This window comes from Anser anser, assembly GCF_964211835.1.
Source record: "Anser anser genome assembly, chromosome: 4".
NCBI lineage: Eukaryota > Metazoa > Chordata > Aves > Anseriformes > Anatidae > Anser > Anser anser.
The window spans coordinates 6607439-6628626 of NC_139724.1; the positions used below are offsets into that span (position 1 = coordinate 6607439).

The window sequence follows — 21188 nt, forward strand, 5'->3', positions numbered from 1 at the left end:
GGCAGCAGCAGGGGAGGAGGAGCCAGAGCTGGCACAGGGCTGTTCCTGCTCACAGGGAGCGGATTAGCACCTCTCCATCTCCGTGTGCTGGAGAGGCCGCGCAGGGGCATGGTCTTCCTCTGAATCCTGCCATTCCCCAGGTAAGTTTCCCTCCGTCCTGTTGCATCTCCATCCCCTGCAGCTGGATGCAGCAGGAGGAGTCACCCAGGGACTGCTCCCCAGCCGTGCAGGGAGGGGAGCCGGTGGGGGAGGTGGGGAGGGAGGTTGCATCAGGGTTTACTTACGCCTTTTTCTGGGTGACGGGTGACGGCTGTCGCTTTTTGTTTAATTCCGAACGTTAGTTGCTCTGGCAGCGGTTGCGGCATTTTGTTTGTGCTCCTTTCTGGACTGCGTGCACGCAAAGCAGAATGTGGACCGTCACCAGGGCAATAGGGCTAAAAATATCGGCATGCACATGCTGCCCGTCAGTCATCTTTCGAGCCCTGCTCTCCCTCTCTTTTCTTCTCCCTCCTATTAAAAACAAGTAAAATCAGAGGATCTAATAAAAACTGTTATAAAAAGCCTTTCTTTTCCAACAATAAGGGAAGTATATTTTACAGAGATGTACTGAAATAAGCCTGTTATTGGCTGGTTTCCACAATACAAGCCTTAACGGGGGGCTGTGAGTTCTGCCACATGGTTTCTCAATCCCTCTGATTTTGTTTGCATGGGGGGTGACGTTCTGTTTGCTTTTTCCTGTGTGTGTATGTGTTTTTTCTTGTGTATTTGGGGGCTTTTTGGTTTTTGTCTTTGTTTTTCTTTTTGGGGGGGGGCGGTGGGTTGGTTTTAAAATCGGCCTGTGTTTTGCTTGTGAACTAACTACTCGCTTTGATCTCATTCATCCCACTTCCTATTGCTCAAAGGTAGCAGCAGTAAGAACCTGACAGGATGAAGACCTGTCACACAACACCCAAAGGCAGGGCACACACTATCACACTCCTCCATTCCCACCTCGAAACGGTCCCTGCCCAGCAGAAGCAGAGAACCCCATCCCCTTGCTCAGTCAATCTTTCCTTTCCTTTACGCTACTGTGAGCAGTGCCTGCAGGCGCTGAAGTTGTGAGGTGGGCTCCTGTTCCTCAGAAGTATTGATGTATTTCTTGTCAACAACTCCATGACCCCAAGAATTGGGATTGTCACCCATCCGAAGCCGGATGAGAGCAAATGTTTTCCATCCCTTACTATGCACACACACACGCTCCTTTCAGAATTACAAAGTACAAATACCGTGAGGAAATGGTTAGTGAAGGGAAGGAGGGAAGAGCTGGTAGCTTGCTGATGCTTTCTAGTCTAGTTAGTAGACAGGCATTTGTGGATTCCTGGCCCCAGTGCCTAGGCAAAATCTTGAATCTTTCCTGGAATTTTAAATCTTGAATCTTTCCTCTGAGGAAAAACAGAAGTACCACTTACGACACTTTAAAAAAAAAAAAAAAAAAAAGACTGCCACTGCTATTTGGATGCACAAACTAATTAAAAATGTAGAAAGGTACTGAAAGTAAAGTAAACATCTTCAATTCAAAAAGGAAAGAGAGCAAAACCATTACATTGGAATACATCGAAACTGTGGTTTTGTAGTCTTTCTCTGTGCCTTAGCTATGTCTCAAGCCAGTTTCATATCAGAACAGCTCAAATAAAACCACCCAGGTGTTAAAACAGCTCCTGTCTTTGCTCAAGAGATCTTTCCCAGATCTCAAACATATTATAAACTGAAGGCTTGATAATTGTGAGAATCAGTTCCCTGACTCGCTTCCAGCAATTCATCAAGGAAGGAATTTCTTGGCTCAAGCATTCTGGCACAACTTGAGTTGTGTTTTATATGGCCAGAGTAATGTACAGGGCTTCAAGAAAAAGCTGTTAGCATTGATAGGTAGTCGGTGAAGCTGCTGTGACAAAGAACTCTAGTAATCCTTGTCTTCAGACATGCGCGTGCAACTCTTATTAACTCAGATTTGTGAAATTACAGTAAATATTTATACACAATTTCATTTAGGACACTGACTTATCTCTTGTTACCGTCAACAGAACCAGCAATGGACCAATTAGACTGAGTAAATACAATGATAATTACCCACAATCAGCTTGGAGTTTACAATCCCTCTCTCTGAGAAGTATCTCTCATTGGATATAAGCTGTAAAAAAGAGCCATGTTTTCTCAGCCTTGTAGAATGCAAGTTGTATATATTTCTAATCTTTATTCAGATAGGCATCTGTTTCTTAGATATTCAGTCAATGTGTTTGTGAATAGTGATATCTAACGGCTATGTCCTTGAAAACTGCTGAAAATCAAACTGAATCTGGTCAGGTTTAAGCTAGGGGGAAAAGTGTCCCTTTGTGTGTATGCTTTGGAAGCTACGCTTGTTATTCCTAGCTTTAAGAAATGGTCACTTGCATTAGCATGTGCATGGGCCCTTTGTTGCTTTCAGAACTGATGGTCCTGGCAAGAGGTGTAGGCAGTAAGGGACCTTTCTCTTGCACTGATAGAAGGCATAAATATATAGGCACGTATTACAGCCATACCTCTTATAGAAGGTATAAGAGGTTAGTACAGAGCACAAAGATTCTAAAACTTAGGGGTTTTTTAGTGCTTGACTTTGTAAACCTAATACTATTCTCTTATTAGCTTCTGTATTTTGTCTTACAGCATACACAGGCATGCAAAAAAAAAAACACATTTAATTTCAAATTGGGCTGTGAGGTTTGTTTTTTTTCACCTGTTTTATAAGGAAGAATATAATATTGAAAAGTTTTGTGTATGGAAAATAATATTACTTCTGTAACTTTTCTATCTTCATTGCTTTCATTAGGTTCGCCACAACGATGAAAGAAGATAGGTTAAATGAGAATGATGAGGATTCTGAGCCATCCGTATGTGAGAGAAATGGCATGATTCCCATGCATGAGAAAAGTGAGGTAATTAATTAGCATCTCGAAGTACAGCTTTAGTTAGAAGAACCCTCCTTTTCCTTTCCCTTTTCTTGCTGCCTCTGTTAAACTGCTGAACAGAATGCAGAGAGAAATCTCTGTGGGAATTTCTTATCATTAACAAAAGTTCAGTTTTAAAAAGTGTGTTATGTTGGATTGCTGGAAATCACTGGCTCCAATTTCAGCCTGTACTGGAAAATAAATCACTGTAAGATTCACAGTCAGCTATGGAAGAGAATTAAATGGACTAGGGATTGCTTCTTTGCTTTCAAATTGTGCCTATCAGTCTGATTGCTGAAGTTATTCATGCATCTCTTCCCTTTTCTCAACTAATAAAAATTTTAAAATCACAGTTTTAAACTTCCATTATGCATGGTTCTGGTGTTGACTTCTATATTTAAAAAAAAAAAATTTGCAGTAAATGGAAGAATAAAATTCTTCATAGAAAAGGCACTTTCAGTTAAACACATGGTATTGACTGTAAAGGTAAGTACTGTATGGCATGGCTTTATGTGCATGTGTGGTTGGTGATAGCAGGATCACAGAGTAGAAAACCAAGTAGCTCCATGCTCAAAAGCTCACAAGATTTGGTTTTCCAACTGTGACTCTGAGTAAGGGCTATATATATATGAGACAGACAAATAATGGGAAACGTGGAACTGTTACTGGATGAAAGCCAAACCACAGTATAGGCAAGAATTCCATGTCCATGCTATGACAATGAGCTGACATGAAGCGGAATAACTCTAAGGGAAGGTAGATGATTAACTTCTCAAAAATAAAGACCCTAAAACGAAGTGAGGCATATATCCAAAAATGGTCAAAAAGTGCTTTGGCTATGAATATGGATAAGCAGCTGAATTAGTATAAGAGAGCAGCTTCAACAAACTGTGCTTCAGGAAATCTGCGTAGTACTTGTCCTCTACGTTGACTTAGCAGCTTGAGCCTTCCAACAATGGATCGCGTGAGTGATGCTTGCACCAGCCACCTGTGCTGTTTCTTTCATCTTTATATAATAACGAGTGGGTTTGGTTATTTTGGTTCAAGGCTTTGTAACAGAAATTATTTAGGAGTTATGATAAAGATACTGTCTCACTGGGATGATGCTAATTGTTAACTTTTTTGTGGAATCTAGTGTCGAAGTAGAACCTTATCAAACTCTAGAAAATACTGATATATATTTAGCTCATACCCAAGACAATCTGAACCCCGGTTGTTAATGTTGTTTTTCTTCAAGTATTCTTCTTCAGCTGAACAGGTGCTATGTGTTCAGCAACAGGAGTTCTGTTAGTCACAGATAAAAGGTAAATGTCCTGCAGCTTCTCATTTGCAGATCTTTGTGGGGTATAAAAACAAACTCAACAGAAAATGCCTAATATGCTACAAAGCTCTGACCTGTCCTGTAGTACAGCAATAGTTTACTTAATGTAGTCATCAGTAGACAGGATGGACCTAGCACATCACAGCTGATTGCAGATGTCTGGTACACCACTACAAATACAGACAGTGCTGCTTCTGAGAGGATCTTACTGCTTTCATTCAGGAGAGACCAACAGTAGACACCAAAAGTGCTGATGGGAATATACAAACAGAAGAAACTGCTCTCTTGAATCACTCTGCTCAGCAACCTCCAGAACCGATACCAGGATCTTCAACATCTACAAGAACATGGAGGCAAATATTTGCTTGCCCACCCCAGGGTTTACTGGCCTTAATAGTGACGAATGGTATGTAAAAAAGTGACAGCACAAAATGTTTAGTTAACCTGAGAAATGGCAAATGAAGTACTTGTTTCTCTGAATGTGATGATTTCTAACTATTTTCCTTGAAGATAATGAAGGGAAATAGCCATGTTTTTGCACATCATACCTTAAACATTTTAGCAGAGGTCAAACAAATATTCGTATTATTTTTGTTCCTCTATCCTGTATTCTGTGTTTAATGTGGCAGATACGTCTTTGCATTGCAAATTGTTTTCATCACAAGAAAGACCTCCTAATTCTCATCTTAATAGTCTCTTTTTGTGTGAGAACATCAAGATGATTATAAACACAGTGCATTTTCCACACACTAGATGGCTTTTTATTGAATTAAGGCAACAAAAATGAGGCGGTGGTGATACCTTTCTCTGTGTGGAATACCCTATATTTTAAAAGCCAAGAATCCTAACTCCAAGACAAATAAGTTCATTTTGTTTAAGATTTGCCCTGCACTCTAATCTCACGTAAGAGAATGCCTGGCCTAACCAGTTATTTCAGGCTTTTCCAAGCAAAAGATATTTTCTGTGGTTTTGACTGCTTTTACAGTCTCTGCTCTCTCTCAGTTGGGGTTCTTTGATATTATGTTTGGAAAACTACTGGTCTCCCATCACTCTCAAATACAATTAAGAAAAGTCCACCTCGAAAATGCAATATATTTTCTTATGAGAAGGGAGATCTATACAACAAACTTTTTTTTCTCCTTCCCTCTTCTGCTTTTATATCTATGCATGTTTGTTCTTGCTGCATAACTGTAGGAACAGACTTGGAAACCTGGAAAGAGTGTAACATCTTCACATGTTCTGTAACATGTTCACATATCTTTTTTTTTTTGCTCTTTGTATTATTCCTGTTGGATTGCTGTATCAAGAGCAGTATCTGTACTACCTTAGGCTGACCGGAGACATGACCTTCTTCAGATATTTTTCCCCTAGGGATAGCAATGCATTGTATGAACCTATCTAGCCAAAAAAAGAGATACTTCAGTTCCTATAGAAATGAGCCTAGAGCTGCAGTCACTAGCTCAAAGACTTGCCAGGCTGTACAGCAGCAGGCTCTTACTGCAGTTGTTAAGTAGCTGAAGGAAGATAGTTGAAATGCAAGATAAGTTTTGTGAAAGTCTTGGCTTTGTTTGGGACCTGTTAAGTGCTTTCCACAGTCGCCTAAGATTTTTCTCAATGATTTTGGACCCTAATGATTTTCTTGTTACCATTTTCTGAAGTATCTTTGTGTCTACAAAATCAGAACATCAGCTTAGGGAGCATGAAAGATTAAATGCATTGTTATGATTAAACTCATTTTTAAGGTAAGAAGTTTTAATTCTGGGATTTAATTGTACCTTTTTCCTCAGTAGAAAAACAAATGTGACCTCATAGTGAACTTTAGCATTAGAAATGATTAAATATGAATATTTTTTTTCTTGTTCTAGTTGCACTCGTGGTCCTGGTTTGGGCTGTGGTTTGGTCCATCACTGGCACTGAATGTCTCCCAGGTGGAAACCTGTTTGGAATTATGTTTCTTTATTTTTTTGCTGTCATTGGTGGTAAAATTTTTGGACTCATTAAAATACGAACACTGCCACCTCTCCCTGCTCTTCTGGGTAAGATACCCTTCCTTCTTTTCTTCCTGCATAGCAGTGTTGTTTAAACAAGTAACATCTGCATGTTAGATGTGTTTGGATTAGGAATATGCAAAGTCCCCAGATCTGTAGCTTTTCCAAGTGACTTGCGTCTGGTCCTCTTGGAGAAGGTGCAAAACGTCCCAGACTGGCTCAGGTGAAATGGCCTGTATGTTACCGAGTCTCCTCTTTATCCTCTTGGTTAGATCAAGTATGATATTGTGAAGTGCTGTAGTGCCAATGAAACTGAAAACGTCTGCCTCTTTATTGTGCTTAGTCTGTAACTAAGTAGAGCTCTTGATACAGGGAAGTCTTTGTGGCAGAGTGGGCTAAAAATATCTGCCTGTAGTGTGTTGATATGATTTGTAACCTGCATAGCTGGCGGTGTCTCACACGTTAGCACCTCTTACAGGAGAAGGGCTGGATAGCTTCCTATGTAGCACTGTTCAGGCAGTGTGCATATTCTTGTACTGCTTAGCTTCACAAGTGAGAGCAAATTCAAATGAGAGGGAGGGAGGTTTTGCATGTGGCATGCCTGCTGCAGTAACACAGACTTTTACAAGCAGGGAGTCTGCCCTAAGTAAACATCCACCTTAAAAAAAAAAAGATTCTGACCATTTGGGTTCTGCTTTTTTCAGTTACATCTGTATCTAAAAGCTGAGTTGAGCATGAAGCTGCTTGTCTGACCAGCACTAATGAACAACAGCAACTTAAGCATGATGGCACATGTCTGGCGAGCGGCTTGTGTTAGAGTTCATTGTTCAGATCCATGGTCTTTGAGGAAAATCAGAGCAATCTGAGACAAAGGAAGAAATAGACAATGTCTTTATGTAGTCTTCCCCCCCCCCCCCCCCCCTAAAAATACAAATCTTATGCTCTTGCATAGGAATCCTTGCATTTAATCTGTATTAAGTGCACTGTGGCTGGCTTAGCACTCTGCACCTTATAGTGAGCTTCTGCATGAGGGGAAAAAAGGAATGAAATTGGTACAGAAACAGTCACATAGTATACTTTAGATATACATTGCAGAGAGGTGTAGCTGGCAAGGTGAAGCAGAACAATGAAGGTATCTTTTAAGGTGGTGGGTTTTTTTCTTTGTGAAGCAGACTTCCAAATTCGTGTAGAACCAATACTTGGATACCACACACACACAAAAAAAAATTGCAAAGAGCATGTGATCATTATGCTAGCTTGATATAATTGTCACGAGGTACTGCAGACTAATAATGCCACTTTTTTTTTCTGAGAGGGAGTGCAAAGAACAGTGTCCAAAAGTTTAGCGTGTTCCAGGACAAACCAATTCCACAGCCAAGGCTTACAGGCTCACACCAAGCTGTGACCAACCTGAGCACAGTATTTACTTTCTGCCTTTTTTTTGATTTCCTGTTTGTTAACATGGTTAATATGAAATTACACCATGAAAATGTAGGTCCCAGTGACTCAAAGATACAATCAACCTTTACAGACCTATAGGTAAAGTTACCCTTTTCCATACTTACCCGTATCTTTCCAGAGCTCCAGTTCTGATAGCTTTGCGGGAAGTCTCTGCTTAAAAAGTTTTGCTAATATTTGCAAAAGGTTGGATCTTACAAGTAGCTTAAATAAAGGATAAGAGCAAGTTCCTGATATTCTCCCCTTTTTTTCCCCTTTGCATAAAAGCTGTATTGCCAGAGCATTTTAAAATCTGAGTTAGTCCATGGTCAGCTGTTTTAGCTAATTTTCCAAGGAATTCAGCATTATGGTTCCTGTGATGGCTACATTTCTTATACCTAAAAGGATTTTTTTAACAGTTTCTAACGTCTGACATAAATATACAATATTATTACATGATCTTACTCTTTTCATGTTAAAACAAGCTGACAAGCAAAATATGTTTAAGGATCCAGAGGTGGTTTTGCTCATGGTAAGTATGACCTGCACTTAGTGAACAAATTTGAATTCTGTTGACTCTTGCTAGAATTAAAAAATTAGCTACAGCTAAATTTATTTATTGTGTTCTAGACCTCTTTCATTGCTTTAAACATCACTGTTTCCAAGTACCCATCTTTAAAACAAGGCTAATATAGAATCGGAGCTGTTTCTTTGTCTCTTGTATATCACAGTGGTATATCACAATAAACACAGTGTTTATTTTAACAATTTGAGGTAAGTTTTTATTCCAGTCAAACAAATCATTTGACAGCAGTTTGTTTGCTTTCATTTAAGGGATGCTACTTGCTGGTTTTCTCATCCGAAATACCCCATTCGTTAGTGACATTGTCCAGATAAACCTACGCTGGTCTGCAGCACTGAGGAATATTTCTCTTTCAATTATCCTGACTCGAGCAGGACTTGGCCTGGATCCAAAGGTATGGCACCAGCCATTTGTCTGGGGTATAAAGCATAAAAGAGCCCTCTAAAAATTGAATAATTAATTATTTAAAATTATTGAACTGTTTAGTCTTAAAGGATTTTTGAATTAGAGCATTACAGAAAGCATAGTTTTGACTTGTATAGTCATGTTAATCAACATTGGTGACTGGATTTGTAGAGGTGGTGAGCAATCCAAAAAACACCTGAAGGAAACTGACTTTATGACTATTTACCCCCCTTGCCTCAAAGAAATGTCCTGAATTTTGTGAGCAGGACATCCTGAGGACAGACAATCCATCATAGTCTGTTGGGAGGAGTTCACACTGCCTGACAAACTACCTGTCACTTTACACTGACAAACTAAAACAAGTAATGAAGGGAGTCCCTATCCTGAAAGAAAAATATTGTTTGTGCTGACACAAATCAAACAAACAAACAAACAAACAAAAACTTTTGTCTTTTTCGTTTTTTCCTTTCTCTTTTTTCAATCATTGCAGGTTTTATGCCAATATGTTAAATTTACAGATGATTCCAGATGTACTACAGAAACAGTGCTTCCCATCACTGTGAAGGCCATAATGCTTCTGTGAACAAAATAGTTTTCCTCCACATGCTTGAGGAATTCATTTTCCCTAATAAATTATTTATAATTTTATAATAGATAATTTATAATAAAGTTTTATAATTTATAATGTTATTTTCCCTAATAAATTTATATTCCCTAAATTAATTAATAAAAGGTTTTGCTTGATCAAAATCAGCTGAAATAAAGCTGTGCCATATTAGCCCCTATCTATTTAAGTGGCTGTTTAAAGTTTATAGCAAACTTAGTTTAATTATAGCTAGCTCAGGTCAACAAATCTGAGTTTCTTACCCACGATGAAAACTAGGGAGTGTGATTTTTCAGCTATTTAGGAAAACAGGGTTTTGTCATTCTTGAAAAACGGTTTTCTTATATTACGGTTGTCCATTTTATGAAGATATTGAAGCTTGTATATCTTGTATTAGTGTGTCCTGTGCATTGTTACGCACAGCTTGAGTGCCCAGTTACACGAGATTGCTTTTCTTTCTATTCCCTGACAACTTTTTTGGCCAAAGGAATTTCATCTTTGACTCATTTGTCTCCCATGTGGCAATCGAAACTGTCATTTGGACTCCATATGTAGCAACGCTTTGATGTGCTTACAATTGTTCCTTGTGTAATTGAAGCTGTGAAGACAAAGATGTCAGTTGCTCTGGTGATTCTCAGCCCTAATTATGCTGGGATAAACTGCGCCAGTAAAAACTGCAACTCATTGTGATTTTTTCCATGTCAAAATTTAGGGACTCATCCTAGCAGAGTCATGTTTGTGACTAACTGTTAAAGGCTGCTTTTAGAATCGGATGCTCAGTTTTAGAGAAGTTTTTGGATAGAAGTTGCTGAACCAAAAGGAACGTACTCTACTCTGGGTATCGAGTGAGAGTCAGCTGAAAGAAATCCTTGGCTCCTTTCTCTAATTTCATGTAGTTTTAACTCTTCATCATTTGTTCAGATTTGGGGATGATTTTTTGGGGTGCTCGTGCAACTTATGGGATGATAGCAAAATCTTCTGTGGACAGAGCAAATGACCTCAAGTACCCGTGGCTGAGTCAGATGGGTTCAGGGTGCACTTTTCAAATGAATCGTTGCTCAAGCCTCTCCTGCGTTGTTTGCACTGCACAAGAAGCCAAAGAATCATCAGCTTCCCCTTCCTCCAATGTGGAGGGACCTTAGTAAACGTGTATTTGGTGGGTTTCACTGCCACACTTGTGACTTGATACCCAAATTCAGTTGTGCTTGAGCCTATCTCTGGCATAGGCCATGTAAAAAAATAATATCCCGCACTGCGGCTTAAAGGGAATTCTTTCAATAAACTAATCAGATCACAAACGTTATTCCTCTCCATGAAGCTAAGGGTACTGATGCTAATGCTTGAATTTGCTTTTATATTGTAGGCTCTTAAGAAACTCAAAGCAGTCTGTTTACGGCTCTCTTTCGGACCATGCCTCTCAGAAACATGCACAGCTGCTGTTCTCGCCTATTTATTCATGCATTTACCATGGCAATGGGGATTTATATTAGGGTAATGTACTCTCTTTTCTCCTGTGTGACAAAGGTGCCTATTTTCATGCTACGGCTAGATGATCCAAATGCAGTTAGTTCTCTGCCAAGCAGACGCCTCAATTTAATGCCAGTTAGGAAGCTGTGCTTAGCCCATGTGGTTGTTTGCTTACCATTCATGTCTGGGTCTGTGGCTAATTTAAAGGTCACATTTCCAAGCTGTGGAGGAGTACTTGCATCATTTTTCTTCTCTGTTTGTGATCTGGGCATTACAGAAGGAAGGATGGTGCAATCCCTGGGTATTTAACCACAACACAAAGGGCTTTTAGGGACAGAAAATGATACCACAGTTTTGTACTCAAATTCGGAATTTCCCCTTTGAGAGATGCACATAGGACAGCCTTCTGTCACGAGTCGAGGATAAGGATATGGCATCATTAAATTTTGGAGTAATATCCTTGAAGAGGAAACCTGTTCAATTAGGTTCTGTCTAAACTGGTGGACTCAGTCCAGACCACATACTAGAGCAAGATGGATGCACTCCTCTGCCACATGCTGAATTTTGAGAAGGAACTAGGTGCTCAAATTGTAGGCGTGTCTAGACCAGGTTCCTAAAGTGGACAGTCAAGGTGTGTATCAGGGAGTACAACTGTGTAAAGTCAAATCTTAGTCTGTGGAACCCTTTATTTTGAACGTTGAGTTACACAGTCAGGAAGTAAAAGCTGACTGTGAATCTGCATGAAAATATCCCTGCTTGTAATTAGCAGGGAAAAGTAAGGACAATATCTTATGTAAAGGTTGATGTAAACTTCAGGAGAGGGATGAGAATGTTTTGAAGTTCACTGCTTTCTTTCAAAGAGAGGCTGACACCATGTGTTTTCAGTTTTGTTCTAGGTGCAGTCTCTCCTGCTGTTGTGGTTCCCTCAATGCTGATTTTACAGGCTGGGGGCTATGGAGTGGAGAAAGGTGTCCCGACTTTGCTAATGGCAGCTGGCAGCATTGATGACATTCTGGCTATTACAGGCTTCAACACTTGCCTTGGGATGGCTTTCTCTTCTGGTATGCTGGTTAATCTGTAGGTGGTGACATCCAGGACAAACTGATATTTTGAGGAATGTATGCTCTGTTATGACTGGCTAGTTTGTATCTTAATGACATCTCCTTGTAAAGTTCATGAATGGACTTGAATATTGATAGAGAAATTACCTGTGGTCAAAAAAGTCTTCATGTGACTCCATCCACTCTGAGTTGTAGGTCAACTTTCAAAATACTTTTTTTCTTTTTTTTTTTTTTTTTTTTCCCCCTGTCTACTCCCTCAGCTGCCAAGTCTGGCCCCTGTGTGCCCAATATAAGTGCTCCCAAAGTCTTCCAGGGTTTAACAATGCTCTAGCAGTGGCTCTTTCTTTGGCTTTTCTAGCACACTTTCTTGGCATGAACTTGCAGAGAGAGAAAGTTGCACTGTCTGGTTCTTTCAGGCCCATGGGTTCTCTCCTGGCCCCTTCCCCCAAGTAATTTAAAGCAGAGACTGTCCTGGAATCACCCTCACAGGTCTACAGTGTGGTTTCTGTGTGAAGGGTCTGTTTAAGGATTACTGAACACACTTTTCTTTTGTCAAATAGGTTCCACTCTATACAATGTGCTCCGGGGAGTGCTGGAGGTTGCTGTTGGCATAGCAGCTGGGGGGATTCTGGGAATGTTTGTTCGGTATTTCCCAAGCCATGATCAGGTAAAAAATATATATATATATATATTTTAAAAAAACTGTTATATAAGAGATTCTTCACTAAGGGATACTATTCTTATGTTATCCATTTTCAAATTTCATACGAAGCTGTTTTTTGGGAAAGCAGTGCACAGCTCTAACAGCTTCTAACATTTCAAAGCCTGTGGAGCAAGGATGTGTTTTAAAGACGATTACTTGCTTACTGCAACAATGTGTGATCTCACAGTCCTTCCTGATGCAGAGCTTGGAGCCCAGCTCACCATCCTGCTCACTGAAGGTGGTGGTAATGTTCACATATAAAGGGAAAACCTATTTCAGACAGTAGAATAATCATCAATTAAATTGATGTGCAACTCATTTACTTCTCTAAGATGTTTCCATTAGGTGTAAGATAAAATAGACAGATTACGGGCTTCAAGTGATCAGGCATATTAACATCAATTAGAATGTGTTACTTCTGATTAAAAATAATGCTTATATAAAGTGATAGATGGATTTACTTTCAAGGATAATTAAATGAACAGAAAATTGTAGGAGTAAATAGATACATTCTGGATTACTGAAGTCAATTTCCAAAGCACCTATTGCCCTTGGTGGGACCAAATTTTCTTAATAAATAACATGAAAAGTGTGGCACGGAAGCTAATCAAATAAATAGAAATGGAGGACAACAGAAGAGAGATAAATGTCTGCTATGAAACTGGAACAAATAAAACTAGCTGACTCTGGCAGACATTTGACTTGTCCTTAAAAACATTTAGTGGCATGGATTTCACCCCTCCTTGGATAAACTGTTCCAGCTGCTTGACTGTACAAGCAGAAAATCCTGTTATCATAGAGCTGAAGCACGGTGGTTAGAATCATGTTCCTTGTGATACAAAAAGTATTTTGTCAATAAACTTTTGGATGGGCAGAGGAAAAGAAATGTTGGATTTCCGAAATTTTAGTTTGCTAGGAATAAGTGTCCAAAAAAAACTTTCAACACAACTGAGGAGTTCAAGTCTCACTTGAAAGCTTCAATTCCTTCACAACGGTACCCTTTATTGCTTTCAAATGAATAAGCATAGACTTTTTCCTCAATTTCTAAAAAGAAATTTACTCTGTTTGTTTGTTTCTTTCCTTGATTGCAGGCATCTCTGTCATGGAAGAGATCGTATTTTGTACTTGGGCTGTCCATGTTTGCTGTTTTTGGTAGCATCCACTTCGGCTTCCCTGGATCGGGAGGGCTCTGCACATTAGTCTTAGCTTTTGTTGCCGGTGTGGGATGGTCTGATGAAAAGGTGAGTGTTTACATAAAGAAGCATACCATACAAAAAGTCGTTTGAATGCACAGCTTAACAGAAGTTTGAATTTCTGTCAGAAGTGGCAGCGGTGCATTTATGAAACTTTAGGGGGAATACAGATTAAAAAAAAAATCTGCATTTATTTTGGAAGTCTTTAACATTTAGTGTGACAGAAATGTACCATGTATGTGGATAAGGTAACGAATACTGACAGTGAAATGCTAACAAGCTTTCCTTAGACATCAGTGCAATGCCTTTTAAGCCCCACAGAGATTTAATTGTCATGGCACTTGACTAGGAGTCCAGAGCTTTGTCCCAGAGTTGTGTGATGGTCTCTGTAACCTTAAGCGGTCATTTTAAGGTAAGATTTACTAACAGGTATCTAAATACAGTTGTGCACATGGCCTGAATACCCTGAGCTTTTGTTCCTTGTGATTTTGGGAGGTGAAATGGAAAGCATTATCTAACCATTTTTTCATCTTTCCCAAATCCTTGCCAGTGTATTCTGAACAAATGTAGAGAGCAGGATGCCCACACTAAATGGTGATATACAGCCATACAGAAACCACACAGAAGACTGTTTCTGAGCCACTTTCTATTAGCTATGAAGCCTGCTTCCTCTTACTGTTGCTGCTCCGCTGCATTTCTGTATCTTGGCACATCTCACTGCCTCTTTTGCTTGATACCACCAGCACTTCATGTTTTGAGGTCATCTTTCTCTCCGTAGGTATAGCCTTGAGACATGCAATAAAGAAGGTGAGAAGAGAAGAAAGGAAAGGGAATCAGATATATAATTATTCCCATCTAGACCCTGACCTCAGTAAGATCTCAAGGTTTGTTAAAATAACAAACAAGAAACCATGGTTTCTATTTAAAATACTACGTTGTTGTCCAATTTTAAAGGAAGGGAAACTTCAGACTTAACTACTTAAGAGCAGTACAACTCATAAAGCTCACTGAAAGCTTTTAAGCCATTTCAGAAGGAAGGTCCTTAAAAAAAGGTATGCAGTTTATAAATGCTTAGCTTAAATTCTTTTGATCTGTAGATGAGACTTCTTGGTTGTAAAGATGATGATTTCAAATGCCATATCTCTTTTTGTCAAAACAGCCAGAGATGTCTGTTTACTGTACACTCAGTATTTTACCAAGATTTTCCTTCTGAGCCTCTCAAAGGCCACTGCCTCATGCTGTCCCCAGTGGAAGTTACTTAACAAATAATGTCCGCAGAGAACAAGGAACATTTGTCTGCTTCAGCAATAGGTACAGTGGGCCGTAAACAATCTGAAACGATGCTAACATCTGTAAAGAGGATTGCTTCTCTTCCAAAAAAAAAAGCAAAGGGTGAGATAACAGGGAGAAGTGTGGCAAATAAAGAAAAATGTTTACAGATCCATGTATTTCTACCTTATTTTCTCTAATGTTACAAAAGTTTTTGCATTGCAGTTAACTACCTTTCCACTGACTGAAGAGCATGTTGCAGGATCAGTCCCAGAGAGAACGTGAGGGACAGGACACATCTGGGTCCTGGATTGATTCAGTGACAGAGCACTGCACTTGCATTTTCACAGACTCCAGCCTGTATGTTCATTTGCTGTTGCAGAACCCAGTTAATTAAAAAAGAAGTGTTGTTAGATGTGCTACACGTATCTCTTTGTATAAATGGAAGGTTCCTGTTTACCTTGGCAGCAAGTTGTTTTAGGAAAAGTGTCAGGTGTAAAGTTCAAGCACAAGCAGAAAAAATGGCTTTGCAATTATATAGTACGTCACACTGTGAATTTCAACACTTTTTACTGGTATGGGATTTCAGGCTTACTCCGTCTAGTTTTGCTCCTGCTCACATGGAGATAGGCCTGAGTGTAGTATGAGCAGACTTAGGTCATTACTGACATTTCTGAGGGCCTGACTCTGCTCAGGTACAAACAGAAGGACAAGTGTAAGCATGCAGTTACCAAAGGCTCAGAAACTTCATGGCAAAACAGCTGAAACTGCATCTTCCTAAATCCTGAAATCAACTGTGCTTTATTTTCTTCTTCTAGTCTGGAAACTGCTGTGTTACTGTTCAAACATAAGTAACTTTTATTTCTCTTCTTGAGATAGCAAACATTTATTTTCTAAGAGAGCAAGACACACTCTGACCTTCAAGTGGTACACAACTGATTTTGAATCATTTCGTATGAGGTTAGAGTAGCAGTTTACCATAAGCTGTCTGAGGAGCAATTCTGGACGATCTTCATGATAAGTTTTCACTTCGTCCTTTGATTAATTAAATGTGTGTGCTTGATTTTTATTTTTTTGGTGAATATCAAGATTATTTTTTGTTTTCATTGCAGAGGGAAGTAGAAAAAATTGTCGCAGTTGCATGGAATATCTTTCAACCTTTTCTTTTTGGTTTAATTGGAGCAGAAGTATCTGTAACATCTCTTAGACCTGAAACTGTTGGTAAGATCATTCGCTAGTTATCCAGCTTTCATTACTAGCTTCCAAAAAATCTCTATGAAGGAATCTGAAGTAAAGCAGTATATAGCTGACAAAAAAAATGTAAAAAGTGAAACCATTGTAAAGCTACATTTTTAGGAGCCTTATGCTCCTCAGGTACCTTTGCACAAAAATAGTGATGTGTCTTTGTTACAGGGCTCTGTGTTGCTACGTTAAGCATTGCCCTAGTTGTGCGAATCATAGCAACGTTCCTGATGGTGTGTTTTGCTGGGTTTAATTTCAAGGAGAAGGTATTTGTCTCGTTGGCATGGATTCCCAAAGCCACTGTCCAGGTAAAGCAGTGCATCATCACTTTCATTGCAGGCTAAATCTATTGTCCTTAGCACAGCTCTTCCTAACTAGCACAGCAGTAATCAGGGGGAGGATCAGGCCTCTTAGCAGCAGAGTGTAGTAGGGCAATTTAGAATACAAACTCTCCACCAAGTCTGCTTGAAAAGGGCGTAGGGGACCTTCCATGTGAGGGTGTTTTGCTTACATTCTAAGTTGTACTAATAATAGTGAATTGTACATACAAATACTTCAACAGGGAATAACCTTCTCTCTGCTACTGCAGATCATTGTGCCTTTACATACAGGTTTTGAGGACTCTCAAAACAAAGGTAAAAAGCATTTCCCTCTTAAACCACATACTGTCTGCTGAGACAGCCACACCAAAGGCTCAGATAGGGTTTTCAGTTTGTGGTCACTTCAGTAAGGGGTGGTCTGACAGGCTTATTGCTAGAGAAGCCTCAGGCTGTTTGCATTCCTGCTCAGTGATCAGTCATTAGAGCTTTGCCTCAATAGCATGATTATTTGCAAGCAGAAGTTAATAATCAGAATAGGCAAGGATTATTGCAAGATTTGCAAACTAAATATTCAGAAGCTGCTACTACTAGTCAGCCTGCTGTCAGGACACATTCTCAAGGTGAGGAATTTTAAGAGCTCCAATATGCAATATGCTGGTCGTGCCTTCTCCAGAAATGGCATAACATGTCAGCTAAGCAATGTTCTCCACGGGAGGGAACCACCCGGATAAATTCATTAGCTTAGGAAATTCAAAGTGTGGCTAACTGAAAATTGTTCTTCTAGGGCTAATAGAACCCTTACTTTTCTATGTACTAGAAACTAAGGGGTTTGAATATATTAAAAATTTTGAATTTATGTTAAATGTGGACCCTCATGTTAGATGCGGATTAGACCTTTTTTTCCCTGTTTCACTGGTAAAGGTCACTTGCTCCATTTCAACAGCGCTTTCTTTCCTACAGGCTGCAATAGGTTCCCTTGCCCTGGATACCGCAAGAAGTCATCAGGATGAGCAACTGGAAAAGTATGGAATGGATGTACTGACGGTAGCTTTCTTGGCTATCTTGATCACTGCTCCAATTGGAGCCCTGGCTATTGGCTTGGCAGGGCCCAGACTTCTGCAGAAGGTGCAGACAAACAGCAAGGAAGATGAGGAAGGTGCCGAAGCTGGAGAAGAGGCAGAGGCCTGTGAACCTTCGTGAGATGGACGTCGACAGGAATATGGTCCTTCAGCCCTTACGCTTTTGAGTAAACATGTTGTGCCTGTAATCTTTGTGGAGGAAACCAAAACAAGTACTGGTTATATGTGCTATTTCAAAAGCAGCTCTGGTGGAGTTTTATAAAATACGTAAAAGTGTTGATAGTGCCTTAAGAGATGAACCAGCTAAACACACAGTGAATAGGCTGGCCAGGCCGTGAGTCACTCAGAAGTTAGCAGTCAACAGTTACTTGAAACGTGTGGGTGTGAGGCCAGGGAGAGGATCAGAATTGTTCAGGCATGGAGTGGAGTCATGAGGTAGATAAACAGAAGAAAATGGAGACTAACGTGAATAACTTCTTGATGGTTGAAACTGGGCTGTAAGATGACAAGTTCAACAGCTCAAAGAATGCAACTATGGAATTAGAGAGGATTGACGCACAGTGAACGAATCCTGCCATGGGTTGGTGATTCCCTCTCCTTCCTCATCCAGGTTTCAAAACTTGCTGTTTCCCATTGCTGTTCTCCCACACATCGCGCACGTTCCCTTGTGCCTGCTTTCAAGGGCCTGTCAGTTCTGGTGCCAGCAAGGAGCAGCAAGCTGTTCTTGTGTGCTGGAGGAGGCAGTTGGGTCCAGGGTCCATCAGGGCTGTGGTAATACAGGAGTATCTGGTGCTGGTAGAAAGGGCTGAGCTTGAAAATAGGATGAGAGTTTCAAGTAGGCTGTGAGGACTGGGAGAGGGTTATATGGGACTGGGACAGCTGCTGCTTCACATGTGTACCTCAGCTCTTGTGCAACACTACGTCAAGCAAGGGAAAGCCAGCTCTTCAGCCGCTGAGACCGGCTGTGTTCTGGCCCTGGCTGCTGTAGGACGGGAGAGCTCCCCTAGGATGGGGTTGCTGGCAGGACAAGGCCAAGGTAGCAATGAGTTGTCCCCTTCTTCCTCAGCTCTTTCTGGAGAACTCAGCAGAGTTCTGTGGCAGACCTCAAACCAGGATTTATGGGTCAGCAGGTATCTCCTGTTATTCTGTCCTGAATTTTTACTGATTTGGCTGAGAAAATGCAATGATCTGGTCCTTCTCACATCTGCATTTGGGTAATTGTAAAAAAGTAAAACAAGTATTTACCAAAAAAGTAACAAGTTCGTTCTCAGTGTTCCAAGAGGTGGATGGCTGGGTTGGCTTTGGGGATTGGAGGCCTCTCAGATTTGGCGTGCCATTTTAACCTCTAATTAATAGAGAAAAGTAATAGACTTGAATTGAACAGCCTGGAAAAAACAGTGCTGAGAGGGATGGTACAAAGTGAAAGAAGCCTCACCACACCTTCCTTCAGAAAGGCTGCTATGTGACAGCACTAGCACCTTCACGTGTTCCGAAAACACAAGTTGTGTAAAGCTGTGGATGATGGTAATGAGTGGCAGTGCTCATTTTGAATCTCTTGCCAAAATGTTTCACCAGGGAGAACAAAAAGTGAGCTTTGGTGGTGGTGTTCTTTTGTTTTGGTTTGGTTTTTTGATTTGTTTTCATTTTATTTAATATAGATGCCTCCTGCAGTCAGTGCAATATAGTTCACATTTGACTTTCCCGTATGACTTGTTACACTTTTTTTCCTCCTTGACTGTCCAAAAGCCAGGAATAAACCTCCTTTGTTGATCAAAACCCTGCGCTTGCCTTTAGGTTTGGTATCAGTTTGGGTTTGGTACTGCCTGTTACAGATATTGGCAAATCTTTGCTACATTTTGGGTGAGTAACTGGCTCTAAGCAGGTCATTTTCTGCTCCTTTCAGAAACATGGAGTCAGTACAGCATTCCTCAGAATCTAAGTTTTATTTATTTTTTTTAAAATAAGGATTTTATACTGTGGTTGTAATCGAGGTGGACAAGGGCTGTCTGCAGAGCTCTACACTGCAACTCATTGAGGTTGTTTTACAGGATACTGTATAGAATATCTTTGTGTCCAGAGATTTTTGGCATCTGTAAGCAAGGACTAACCAATCCTATTTTAGCTCTTGAATTGTTACTATGCAACACAAAAAGGTAAGACAATACCTTTAAAAGAAAGCTGTCTGAAACTGTATGATTTGCTGAGTGTGTGTATGCCTCCGTATACAGAATAATTACAGCTTAGTATGTGTGCCTTTTCATATGGCATCCTTTCCAAGCCAAAAAGCAAGGTTCCCAAAATATATAGATATTTAAGGTTTATAGCCTGCAATTCCAGCACAGTGATAAAAACACCAAGAAGGTCTTCGGTAACTTTCCCCTAACAGTTTTCAAGTACAATTATTATTTCATGTTCTCCAGGCATCCTTACCATATACGCTGCTGTTCTCTCCACTTCTTTAGGGAATGTACGGTCCTCAGTTCCCGTTTGTTCCCTCACCAGAGGAAGGTGCTCTCAAACTGCACAGACTGATGCATGGTTGCAGTGCTGCACTTGGTGGTTACTGTGTCCACTGACTTCTGTGCCCCTGCTGCCTGCTTTAGGTGGCTGATGGAGGCACTCAGTTACTTTAACAGGGGTAGTTTAGAAGGAGCTAATTGTATTCGGAAATTGTAGTGTCTGTAGACTTAATTGATACTGTGAGGGAATAAGCTGTTTAGTTCATCAGTGACTATCACATAATACATTCTACGTGAGTAAAATTTACAAGGGGAAGCTGTACATAGTTCATTTTTTTCATCAAGTTTTATACAAATTAGAACCCTCTTTCAGGGAGGCATCATTATGCCTCATATGGAGTCTGTTCAGTAACAGAAGTGTAAACAATTAAAGTCCTTTAAATTTGAACACGACCTTAAACATGCAAGCAAACCTCTGACGAACAGTTGTTCATGATGGCCTCTAATACTTGCTCACCATCATAACAGCAGCTCATAAATTGGATTTATCATGTTCCCTTAACCTCTGTGCACTCTCAATTTATTCGTCAAGATCACGCCCCCCACTATTCTGAGACCTTGAATAGCTGTACCAATGAAAGTGTTTCTGTCTTCTAATCCAAACTCAATTTTCCTTTCCTCACCACTGCGTGTGGCTGTTTGTTACAAGACCCTTTTTCCTCGACCTTTATTAAATTGTGAACGAGAATCAGACTGAAGCTCTTATATAGTCCTGCAGATCTAGTATGAAGAGCATTAATGCTTTATAATGCTCCTCTCCTTGTCTTCCAGACAGGAACAAAACACTTGTCTTCTCATGAGAAGCAACATAACGTTAGGGCTGAGACTGACAATTTCAGCTCATTTTAAATAGCTGTTAATTTAAAGAGATACGATTTCACTTTATATTAGAGTTTGCATGGGTAAAGTCACAAGGCCACCTCCCTTTGATCAAAATGCCATGAAATCATTCTTGAATAATGCATAAATTCAAGCCAATAAAATCTTGTGCCGTGCCAAGCACTCTTACATGGAGGAAATAAAATCAGGGTGCAACC

General features: G+C 40.1%; 1 protein-coding gene across 2 annotated transcripts; it reads left to right on the forward strand.

Annotated features, from left to right (window-relative positions):
* LOC310899290 (sodium/hydrogen exchanger 9B2-like) lies at positions 1-19809 on the forward strand. Of its 2 annotated transcripts, XM_083835549.1 has the most exons (12): positions 1-140; positions 2843-2948; positions 4504-4687; positions 6147-6317; positions 8541-8683; positions 10662-10789; positions 11651-11826; positions 12387-12493; positions 13621-13770; positions 16104-16212; positions 16405-16541; positions 17514-19809. In XM_083835549.1, the coding sequence occupies exons 2-12, from the start codon at positions 2856-2858 to the stop codon at positions 17751-17753; spliced, it is 1638 nt and encodes a 545-aa protein (XP_083691675.1). In that variant the 5' UTR covers positions 1-140; positions 2843-2855; the 3' UTR covers positions 17754-19809. The 2 variants fall into 2 exon arrangements, with proteins under 2 accessions (XP_083691675.1, XP_083691676.1); XM_083835550.1 differs by lacking the exons at positions 1-140; positions 2843-2948 and adding an exon at positions 2996-3924.
* Positions 19810-21188: the final 1379 nt, after the last annotated feature.

Bases quoted from the DNA above. Each gene is read 5' to 3' on its own strand.
- LOC310899290 (XM_083835549.1), top strand. From the start codon at position 2,856: ATGAAAGAAGATAGGTTAAATGAGAATGATGAGGATTCTGAGCCATCC. The intron at 12,494-13,620 runs GTAAAAAATATA...CCTTGATTGCAG, and splicing joins ATTTCCCAAGCCATGATCAG to GCATCTCTGTCATGGAAGAG. The intron at 16,542-17,513 runs GTAAAGCAGTGC...TCTTTCCTACAG, and splicing joins TTCCCAAAGCCACTGTCCAG to GCTGCAATAGGTTCCCTTGC.